The sequence below is a fragment of the Cherax quadricarinatus genome, chromosome 83 (assembly GCF_038502225.1).
Source record: "Cherax quadricarinatus isolate ZL_2023a chromosome 83, ASM3850222v1, whole genome shotgun sequence".
NCBI lineage: Eukaryota > Metazoa > Arthropoda > Malacostraca > Decapoda > Parastacidae > Cherax > Cherax quadricarinatus.
Genome location: NC_091374.1, coordinates 8,148,789 through 8,161,254, shown reverse-complemented (window position 1 = coordinate 8,161,254; position 12,466 = coordinate 8,148,789). Strand labels below are relative to the sequence as shown.

General features: G+C 36.0%; 1 protein-coding gene across 6 annotated transcripts in view; it reads left to right on the top strand.

Moving 5' to 3' along the window:
* Window positions 1–12,466, top strand: part of slo (calcium-activated potassium channel slo) — a 536,051-nt gene that overhangs the window by 393,510 nt on the left and 130,075 nt on the right. For all 6 annotated transcript variants that reach the window (XM_053796374.2, XM_053796365.2, XM_053796360.2 and 3 more), the window contains exon 13: window positions 11,218–11,294. In XM_053796374.2, the coding sequence (XP_053652349.2) occupies window positions 11,218–11,294 (77 nt within the window). The remainder of the gene's footprint in view (window positions 1–11,217; window positions 11,295–12,466) is intronic.

The window sequence follows — 12,466 nt, the reverse complement described above, 5'->3', positions numbered from 1 at the left end:
TCATTGTTTTAAATAGTAATAGATTTTTTAATACAGTACATCATAATGTAAATTGTTCCATTGTAATACCAAATTTCATTTTTTAAATAGTGCTAACTGTAATACATCATTTGTAAATTGTCTTGAATTGTTATATTGTAATACTGTAATCTTTATAACTAATTCAGTAGTGTAATAAGTCTCTACTAGACCTTTCAAAACCATGTAGCATTACCTGATAGAATATACAATTCTATTGTACTCACTGTAACTCATCTAATGACCATATGAACTATGTAGTATTGCCTTACTAATCTTAAGTTAATCTTTAAGTTTGCCCGAAATGCTCTGCATACAAAAGGGCTTTTGGCATGTACACCCAACTACTATATTCCTCTGTACAACCATGTAACTTATCAAAATAAACATCTTTATCTTTATTTTTATCTTTATCTTCAAGTCAAACCATCATAGAGCGAGGTTCATCTCTAAGTTACTCAAAGGTGCAGTAATAGAATTTTATGGTAAACACACTGAAGAGGTAATTAAGCCACATGAGAGATGTGAGGTACAAAGGGGTGGATAATGAATCTAGCCACTCTCCCACAAGGTTCCCCATATTTTCCATTGTCAAAATTCAGTAACGTACAATAAATTTCATTTTAGAGGTATGATTTCTGAATACCTTACAAAAAACTGGGCAGCCCGTTCACACGAGAGGTGATTTTGGATAATGAATAATCACTTTAGAGATATTTGCCTATATGTCCAAGCCTTCACTCCCCGGAGAAAAAATAATTTGATAAAAGTTATCATTCATATTTACTAAATTCTTCCATTGGTCATGTGTACAGCAGTGGCTAATGAATAAAAGGACATAAGAACCACATTTTGTAAATTTTATATGCACTGAATTTTTCCCTTAACCCTTTGAGGGTCGACAGGCCCTCTCCGAGACTCATTCTCAGGGTCGGCCAAATTTAAAAAAAAAAAAAAAAAAAAATCTAATGAAAAGATAGAGAATCTTTTCCCGATCATAATGACACCAAAAGTATGAAATTTGATGGAAAACTTACGGAATTATGCTCTCGCGAAGTTAGCTGTCTCGGCGATGTTTATGCATCGGCTATTTTGCCCAATTTCAGCCCCATTTTCGGCCAATTCCACTGTACTAGTCGACAAAAAACATGAATATTTCGCTAGAACTCCAGTTTTTCTATCGAATGAGTGCAAGAAACTATCCATTTATCAATTTCAACTATCCAATACAGTGGTCAGAATTTAACAATTTTGCCAATTTCACACAAATTTCCAAAGATGCCAATTTCCGAATAGGGTCCAGAATAAACAAGAAAGACATTCCTGGCACTAAAATGACATTTCCTCTGGTCATTAGTCACGTCTCAATGCCCCTCTTACTTCTTTTGCTTTTCACTTTGAATTTTTATTCTCACAAAAAATAGAAGATTTACTGTTATGCAGACTACTGCATTAGTGTAAAAAATAGTATAAATAATATTGGCGCACTTGCAAAAGAATATTAGACTCACCAGTTGACGTGTATTAGACACTTGGCATGATTTGTTTACTTTTGAACTTTGGTAAAAATCGAACATTTCTGCTACTTTGAGCTCAATTTCAAAGTACTTTTCATTGTAAAACCAGTCAAAATCATCTCAATTTCTGTAATATGTCTTCCATTCTATAAAATAAGACCAAGAAAACTAGAATACAACAATAAATACCATACGAAAATACAGTGCAAAGTCGCTGTTTTATTCCAAAAAAACGGTCAAAGTTTTTTTTTTTCTCATTACGCACTGTGTGCTGCAGGATTTTTTTTTATACTGTGCACACTGACCACATAGACCCATTCTTTCATAAGTAGGCCTACCAGCTTTCTCCCACTAGATTTGAGGGCGCTAGAATTTAGGCGTACTAGTATGTCAAAAACCCTGGGTCGTAAGCCATACTAGTATGGCCGAAACCCTCAAAGGGTTAAAGCACAATTTGGGTATTTTATTTATTTTTATTTTATTTATTAATTTGAACATGATACAGTGAAGTACAAAGTTATTACAGTGCAACATGCCGAAGCCCCTTGTATGCAGAGCATTATGAGCAGGCTTAAAATTAACTTAAGATTAACTAAGCAATGATATATTCAGTGGTAAATACATTATTGTAAACAGATAACAATTTAGCACAAATGAGTATTACAAAGACAGGTCATATGGTCATTTACTGTGTTGCTGAGTATTCAGTAGATTGGAGTACGTATTCTGTTAGGTAATGTAATTAAAAAATAAATTTTGATTGGGTCACAGGTTAAACATTTATGAGATACAATAATGAGAAACATTTACAAGATACACGCCTCTTGCCAAGACCCTCGCATTTACTTCTCTTATAGATGGGGTTGTAAGAGAAGTAAATGCGAGGGTCTTGGCAAGAGGCGTGGAGTTAAAAGATAAAGAATCACACACAAAGTGGGAGTTATCACAGCTGCTCTTTGCTGATGACACTGTGCTCTTGGGAGATTCTGAAGAGAAGTTGCAGAGATTGGTGGATGAATTTGGTAGGGTGTGCAAAAGAAGAAAATTAAAGGTGAATACAGGAAAGAGTAAGGTTATGAGGATAACAAAAAGATTAGGTGATGAAAGATTGAATATCAGATTGGAGGGAGAGAGTATGGAGGAGGTGAACGTATTCAGATATTTGGGAGTGGACGTGTCAGCGGATGGGTCTATGAAAGATGAGGTGAATCATAGAATTGATGAGGGAAAAAGAGTGAGTGGTGCACTTAGGAGTCTGTGGAGACAAAGAACTTTGTCCTTGGAGGCAAAGAGGGGAATGTATGAGAGTATAGTTTTACCAACGCTCTTATATGGGTGTGAAGCGTGGGTGATGAATGTTGCAGCGAGGAGAAGGCTGGAGGCAGTGGAGATGTCATGTCTGAGGGCATTCAGTAGATTGGAGTATTCTGTTAGGTAATGTAATTAGAGAGAATGGAGCGAAACAGAATGACTTCAAGAGTGTAAAAAAGGCGGGGTAAATTTTGATTGGGTCACAGGTTAAACATTTATGAGATACAATAATGAGAAACATTTACAAGATACAATTATTCAGTATTTATTTAGTTGTGGGTGAGTAAGTGATTTTTGAGAAGAGACTTGAATTTATAAACAGACAGTGCTTCTTTTATATTCACTGGTAATGAATTCCAGATTTTAGAGCCTTTTATGTGCATTGAGTTTTTGCATAGCGTGAGATGGACTCGAGGAACATCGAAGAGTGATCTGTGCCTTGTGTTATGGTTGTGTGTTCTGTTGAGGTTGGTAAGGAGACATTTGAGGGGAGGGTTTATATCAGAATTAAGTGTTCTATGAATGTAGTAGGTGCAGTAATAAGTATGGATGTTTTGAATGGTGAGTAGGTTTAGAGTTTTGAATATTGGTGGAGTGTGCTGCCTGTAGTGGGAATTTGTTATCTTTCTGACTGCAGCCTTTTGTTGGGTAATTAATGGTCTGAGATGGTTTATTGTTGTTGAGCCCCATGCACAAATTCCATAGGTGAGATACGGGTAAATAAGCGAGTGATATAGGACCAGGAGGGCTGACTGTAGAACATAGTACCGTATCTTCGATAGTATGCCTACGGTCTTGGAAATTTTTTTGGAAATTTGTTGTATATGTGTTTGAAATTTGAGTCTATTATCAAGGTGGATTCCTAAGAATTTTCCTTCTGTGAGTTTTGTGATAAATGATCCGTTTATCTTTATGTTAAGAGGGATGTCTGTAGCTCTGTTACCAAACTGAATGAAGTAGGTTTTGTCAATGTTTAGAGTAAGTTTGTTAGTACTCATCCAGATAGACATTTTCTGTAATTCGGTATTTACAGTATTGGCTAACGTGTCTGGGCTCGGGTGAGAGAAGACGTATGTAGTGTCATCTGCAAATAGTGTGGGTTTGAGTAGTTGCGATGCATTTGGTAGGTCATTTATGTATATGAGAAAGAGAAGAGGGCCTAGGACACTTCCCTGTGGGACACCAACTGTAATTGGCTGTGCTGAAGAGTTTGCCCCATTTGTGTACACATATTGGCTTCTGTTACTGAGGAGGTAAGACTTGAGGTAGTTGAGGGAGTGCCCTCTTATACCATAGTGCGACAATTTTATGTGGAGCAAGTCATGGTCAACTGTATCAAAAGCTTTATGTAAGTCTATGAAGATCCCCAGTGGGACTTCTTTTTTCTCTGTTGCAGTGTATATGTGTTCTAGCATGTGTATAATAGCAACATTAGTATTTTTATTAGGCCTGAACCCAAATTGACAGGGGTTGAGCATGTTGTGGGAGATGAGGTAGAAATAGATTTGCTTATGAATTAATTTTTCAAAGATTTTAGAGAGAGGGTGTAAGTTGGATATTGGCCTATAGTTATTCAAGTCTGTTTGGTCTCCTCCTTTATGGATCGGGGTGACCCTTGCTATTTTGAGAACTGTAGGAAAGGTAGAGGATTCTATGGATTTGTTAAAGAGTGTTGCAATGATTCGTGATAGAACTTGTGAAGCTTTTTTGTATATAAAGGGTGGTAAGGTATTTAATGACACTGTGCTCTTGGGAGATTCTGAAGAGAAGTTGCAGAGATTGGTGGATGAATTTGGTAGGGTGTGCAAAAGAAGAAAATTGAAAGTGAATACAGGAAAGAGTAAGGTTATGAGGATAACAAAAAGATTAGGTGATGAAAGATTGGATATCAGATTGGAGGGAGAGAGTATGGAGGAGGTGAATGTATTCAGATATCTGGGAGTGGACGTGTCAGCGGATGGGTCTATGAAAGATGAGGTGAATCATAGAATTGATGAGGGGAAAAGGGTGAGTGGTGCACTTAGGAGTCTGTGGAGACAAAGAACTTTGTCCTTGGAGGCAAAGAGAGGAATGTATGAGAGTATAGTTTTACCAACGCTCTTATATGGGTGTGAAGCATGGGTGATGAATGTTGCAGCGAGAAGAAGGCTGGAGGCAGTGGAGATGTCATGTCTGAGAGCAATGTGTGGTGTGAATATAATGCAGAGAATTCGTAGTTTGGAAGTTAGGAGGAGGTGCGGGATTACCAAAACTGTTGTCCAGAGAGCTGAGGAAGGGTTGTTGAGGTGGTTCGGACATGTGGAGAGAATGGAGCGAAACAGAATAACTTCAAGAGTGTATCAGTCTGTAGTGGAAGGAAGGCGGGGTAGGGGGCGGCCTAGGAAAGGTTGGAGGGAGGGGGTAAAGGAGGTTTTGTGTGCGAGGGGCTTGGACTTCCAGCAGGCATGCGTGAGCATGTTTGATAGGAGTGGTTTTTAATACTTGACGTGCTGTTGGAGTGTGAGCAAAGTAACATTTATGAAGGGGTTCAGGGAAACCGGCAGGCCGGACTTGAGTCCTGGAGATGGGAAGTACAGTGCCTGCACTCTGAAGGAGGGGTGTTAATGTTACAGTTTAAAAACTGTAGTGTAAAGCACCCTTCTGGCAAGACAGTGATGGAGTGAATGATGGTGAAAGTTTTTCTTTTTCGGGCCACCCTGCCTTGGTGGGAATCGGCCGGTGTGATAAAAAAAAAAAAAAAAAAAAAAAAGGTATTTAAATCTCCTGTCTTGTTTTTTAGTGTGTTGATAATAAGGGAGACTTCAGTAGGGTTAGTCGGAGCTAGGAACAGTGTGTTCGGGTAGTTGCTGGTGAGGTAGTCATTGGGTGGGGTATCTGAGCTTGGGATTTTATTGGCAAGGTTTTTCCTATAGTGGAGAAGAAATTATGGAGTCTGTTCGCTGTTTCAGTTGGTGGGAGTTGGGGTTCATCTGGTTTTGTTAATTCAATTTCGCTATTTCGTGATGTCTTTTTTGTTCCTAAAATTGCTGATAGGGTTTTCCAGGTCTTTTTTATATCACCTCGTAAGTTGGATAATCTGTTCTCATAATACAGTTTTTTAGCCCTTCTTATCAGGCTGGTTAGGATTGACGAGTAACGTTTTGTTTGGTCTCTGGTTATGTGACCCATTCTTTACTGTTTTTCGTATAGGTGCTTTGTATTTATGGATTTGAGGATGCTGGGTGTTAGCCAGGGACTGTTCAGTCTCTTAGCTGTCATCTGTTTAGTTTTTTTGGGGCAGTGCTTGTTATAAAGGTATTGGGTCTTTTTTAGAAAATTATTAATACATTCGTCAATATCTGTATGGATTTCTAGCTCAGTGTGCCAGTCAATGTTTGTCACTGCTGCTGTGAAGTTATTAATGGCTGCCTCATTGTGAAGTCTGAAAGTGACTTTAGTAGTGTCTTGGGGTAATTTGCCAAGGTTGTGATGAGGAAGGTTGGGTAGTGATCTGTGGTATTATCTGTGATTATGCCTGATTTTAATGGGGATATGGTGTTGGTCCAGATGTGGTCTAGTAGGGAAACACTAGTCTCTGTAACTCTCGTAGGTTTTGTTACTGCTGGTAGCAACATGCAGTTGCTCATAGTGTTTGTGAATTCAGTAACGTGTGGGTCCTGGTCTTGCAGGAGATTTATATTGAAGTCACCTGAGAGTAGTAAGTGATCTTTGCTCATGTGTGCATCAGTTATCATACTTCCTAGGTTGTCACTAAAATGGCTAAAGTTTGACTGTTGTACTCTGTAGATGTTTATCACTGTGAGAGGTTTTTGTAGGTATTTGGATTTGAATTTAGCTATTATATATTCCCCATGTTTATCCCTTGTGCAAGTATTTGTGATACATTCTAGTTGGTCTGAGTAGTATATAGCTGTGCCACCCCCTTGTTGATCTGGTCTACAGTTGTGTATGGCTGTGTAACCAGGAATGGCATAGACATCTGTAGTAGCAGACTTTAGCCAGGTTTCGGTGAGAGTAATGATGGATATACAGTGGAGCCCCGCATAACGATCACCTCCGAATGCGACCAATTATGTAAGTGTATTTATGTAAGTGCGTTTGTACGTGTATGTTTGGGGGTCTGAAATGGACTAATTACTTCACAATATTCCTTATGGGAACAAATTCGGTCAGTACTGGCACCTGAACATACTTCTGGATTGAAAAAATATCGTTAACCGGGGGTCCACTGTACTGGAATGCAGGGAATTTAGTAATGCTATGAGGTCATCATAATGTTTACTTAAAGATCTGATATTGTAGTTAAAGACAGTTATGTTTTTGTTGGCTCTGAGAAGTGCATTTGATTGTTCTGCTGTGTAGTAATTACAGTTACTGTTTGATTCATTTAAGTCATTCAATAAGAGGTTGGTATCAGGATCAATGCTTATCATAAGATTTATAGTGAATCTATAGTTAGAATTAAGTATAAGACAAAGTAAATATTCTAAAACTATAAAATAGCACCTGAGTTATTTTAGCAAATGTAAAAAATTTGATCTAAGGTAGTTCTTTAAAGCTAAAATAAAGGAGACAGTATATAAGGGATGAAAAAAGAAACTTTGTGGTGAACAAATAAAGTGGTAATCAAATAAATGAGCTAGGGAATATAATGGCAAAAATAGTGAATTTATTACACTTTAGCACCTGAGAATAGCACCTTGATTACTTTAACAATTGTGAATATATGAACTAAGGTTGTTATGTAAAGCTATATTAAAGCTAAAATAAAGGAGAAAAAATATAGGGACTAAATTAAATAATGGTAAACAAAGTTAAATTGGCAGATAGTAACTAAGATATGATATAGATTTGGGAGTAAGATCTGATTTGTTATATATAATAAGTATGCAGTACAAAGTAATTAAACTTCTGTTGTATTGCTACATATACATTTATTGTGTTAATTTTTTTTTTTTTTTTTTTTTTTTTTTTTTTTTTTTTTTTTTTTTTTTTTTTTTTTTTTTTTTTTTTTTTTTTTTTTTTTTTTTGTTTTTACTATTTTGTCCTTGAAAATTATATCCCAGCTATAAGTCAAGGGTATGTTCTGAGCTTTTTTTTTTTCTCTAAGAGAAAGGTTGCCTTAGGGATGAAAATTTATAGTAGAGTACAGTACTTTAATGTAATAGGGTAGAACTGTTTTTGGCACAATTGAATTTGACTAAGTTGCAAATGCTCCACAGAGAGATGGAATTAAGACCAGACATGAGAGAACGGGATTGCAGTGTGAGAGGTTCAATGAGAGCTGCAGAAGCAGGGCCATGACTAAAATGTGAAGAGTGCAAAGTGGAACTCGTAGTGGTGATCTGGGAGAAGATTGCAACATTCAAGGTGCTTAAGAACCTTTTCATTTAGAATACATAATCAGATTTGAGGTAGTAGAGTTGAAGGCTATAGACTGATTAGGCCACAGATTTAATGCTTTCCATAAATGTAATAAAAATAAAAATTATACTACTACTAATAATAATAATAATAAAGAATGATTGGAGTGGCCACTTCTGTTCAGGAAAGGATAAAGCAGAGTATGTGGAAGAAAAGGGAAATATTTTAGAGGCCACACAGGGATAAAACAGGCAAAGTACTGTACAGTATAAGCTCAAGCATACCCCATTAGCGCATATATTTTTTGTTCTTTAATCCCGTTGAAACATTGTGAACCAATTGCTTTATGATTGAAAAGTTAGGCATAAGTTGATAAGAGGAGAAACAGAGGAGAAAGGAAGGCTAGTATCATTAGAGTTAGAAGAAAAAGAATACTGGAGAGTTTCACTTTGTCAAGAGAATGAGACCACTGTAGAGCTAATAGAATGGATTACAAGAGAAAATGATTGATGGAAATTGTACAAAATATTTTTAAGAGACTTAGGGAACACTCAGAGTTAAGATATGATATTTTGCCAAACTTCTTTATTTTTAGTTAGTTATGCCTAGAGATGTAATAGCAAACTTAGCCTGATTTTTTATAAAGAATTATAAAAAATGACTAGTTGCTGAAGGAAATTACTATCAGGATCTACTGTCTTCAAATCTGCTGCTGAATTTGTATGGAAGATGGCCTATCAGATCATGGTTTAGAAGTGGAAAAGGAGAATGAAAAGGGAAATGAAATATAAGCTTTTATGTCAGCAATTTGTGACTTTCTTACTATACATGAATGTTCTTCTTTATTTCAACACATCGACCATGTCCCACCAGCATTTTAGCCACCTCTTACGACATGCATGGCTTATGGAGGAAGAATTCTATTCCACTTCCCCATGGAGATAAGAGGAAATAAACCAGAACAAGAACTAGTAAGAAAATAGAAGAAAACACAGAGGAGTGTGTGTGTATATATATGCTTGTATATGCAAGTGTAGTGTGACCTAAGTGTAAGTAGAAGTAGCAAGACGTACCTGAAATCTTGCATGTTTATGAGAGAAAAAAGACACCAGCAGTCCTACCATTATGTAAAACAATTACAGGCTTTCGTTTTACACTCACTTGGCAGGACGGTAGTACCTCCCTGGGTGGTTGCTGTCTACCAACCTACTACATATATAAGAATTTTGGTGGTGGCTGCCACAACCTGGCCAGTACAACTTTGTGTGAACATTATTGCATATATGGTATAAAATGTTTATTCTTTTAATATCACCATATGCCCTAAATAAATCTCAAGACAAGCTAAATTTTCCTCTGGACAACCCTTGGGATTTCATAAAATTATGTTCACATACCTTTGATGAGTTCTGTTAGTTTTTCTGCTCCCAGAGTCCAGCCTTGATCCAGGCTTGTCATTTTGCTTGGTCAGCCAGGTTGGTCCTACTGGTGACCTGCTAACCCACATATCCATCACATTTAGTTTTGACACATGTAAGACAGAACAAGCAGGAAGAAAAGGAGAAATATTGGCATGGAAAGTCATTGAGCTGATTCTGAATTTAATCCTGTAGTTACTGTGTAAGGTAGGTGTCATGACTGAATCTCGAGGATTAGGAAATCCACAAATTCAGGGGTTGAACTGTACACTAATTTCTACTAATGACTGTACAGGGTTTGTCATATTCTCTGTTGCATAATTTTTTTATTTTTGACAAACTGGCCATCTCCCACCGAGATAGGGTGACCCAAAAAAAGAAATACTTTCACCATCATTCACACTATCATTGTCTTACCAGAGGCATGCATATAATACATATATATAGTATTGTATATAGTAAATGGGTATATTTTTTAATGTATTAATAGCAATTACATATTAACATGTGGGAAATTTTAATGCTTCGCATACTTCGGACATGTCATATCTTTGTCTTGTGTTCTGTTATTGGAAATTTTCTCTGTATCTCCTTCCAGCAGGAGACATCTTATTGTGCTAGCATCCTCTAGCATTAATTTTATAGCCAAATTGGTTCATTTAGGTACTGTATACATACATGTTCTTCTGGTGAGTTATGGCCTGATTAAATACTTGCTAACATAACAAATAATGCCATACAAAATCTCAGTACTGTAGGAATATTAGAGAGGATACATGTGTATATACAGATTATAATGCAGTACTTACTTTAAGCTACAGGAACATCTTTGAAATTATTGTCTCTCTGCCTTCAGATCATACACCTTTGTTCTTCCAATATTAATTCCTTTGTCTAGTTAATTTAATACATCTACTGTACTTTCTCCATATTTAACATATTAAGTTTGTGTTTCACTCCAGTATGAGAAGGTGAAAGTAATGACTGCAACTGTAGGTGGGCCTACACTTTCAGCATTTAACTCTTGTTTGTATAGTTTTATACCAATTTACAGTATTGTTAATCACTATCACCCACAGTATTGTTAATCACTATCACCCACAGTATTGTTAATCACTATCACCCACAGTATTGTTAATCACTATCACCCACAGTATTGTTAATCACTATCACCCACAGTATTGTTAATCACTATCACCCACAATATTGTTAATCACTATCACCTACAGTATTGTTAATCACTATCACCTACAGTACTGTTAATCACTATCACCCACAATATTGTTAATCACTATCACCCACAGTATTGTTAATCACTATCACCTACAGTATTGTTAATCACTATTACCCACAGTATTGTTAATCACTGCCACCCACAGCCTCAAATGGTAAAAGATTACTATCCCAATTTTGCCCTGTATTTCTGAGGTCTAGTAAATCAAGGGTATACTATCTAGATTTTAGCTTCTTTGAGGAAAGTTATGATAATGCCCATCTCTGTACAAACATCATATAATGTCAAAATAAAGAATCTGAATCTGAATACAGTGTCAGCAAAGTATACTAGTATTGTTTTGTTATTTTTTCAGAGCATGGTACTACTGCAAAGCCTGTCATGATGATATCAAAGATGAGACTCTTATCAAGAAGTGCAAGTGTAAGAACTGTAAGTATAATTGACTTTGTTGCAATTATGCAATTGTTCCATCTTTTGCAATAACTTGTATAAAATTAGTGTTTTGTAATCCATACAGTAACTGGTACTTACATGTGTATTGTTTATGATAATGCCCTTGAATTAAATGGGCAAATTTATTGTATATGTATTTGTGGTTGTTATGAATGGTTGGTGTGGAACTCAGAGAAAACAAGATAATACTTTGAAAAAATTAATCATTGGAGATATCAATGGTAGTGTTATGATTGAACCTAGTGCCAATTTTAATATCCACCACAAAAAACTAATCACCACTCATCTCATTATAAGTTCCATTTCACTGAAATTAGATGCTATACTAATTGTTAATGACATGTATTTACTTTCCCTTGAAGAACAGGGTTAAACATTTTAGCAGCATTATGACCTTATTTTATGTACAGTATTGTTTGATCATATATTTTGTTCTCTGTGTTATCTCATTAAATCTTAAAATTTGAATGGCTAAAAGGAACATTGACTCAGTTGAATATTCAGCAATGCCAAAGGTAATTTTGCACCTCAGATGCCCACTATTGTGTTCTAAATTGTCAACTGTTGTATTCTAAATTGTCCACTATAGTAAGTTGAACTGGAATAAAAGGAATCTTGAAACTATATTCCACTGTTGAAATTTCAGTTGAGTCATTTTCACATTTAAATGTTTTTGAGTTTTTTAAAGCCTATTTTAAAAGACCAAAAACCTGTTTCCCTTTAAAGAGATGCATCTTCACCCTTGATGCCTTCTGATATGAATAACATTGGCAAGGGAATTTCAAACATTTGAAGTTTTTTCTTCTTTCCTTGCCTTCTTATATATAAAGTTATAAAACTTCAAGGATTCACAGTAGCATGTTTTTCCAGATGTTAAAGTAGCTATAAATTATCCTTATTCAATACAAAATTGCTACTTGTGTTTACAATTCTATTGTCATATTGGTTAATGCAGTATTTACAGCAGAAACAGCATGCCTATGAATAACTATTAAGTGTTTGGTATCTCTGCTGGAATACAGTGAAACCTCCTTATTTGCTACATATTTATTCGCTTGATTCAGTCTCTTCGTAAGGGGGATATGCAAATGTTTTGGTTTCCATCAGTTGCAAATCCAGGGTCATGACCCCTCTGATGAAACATTTTA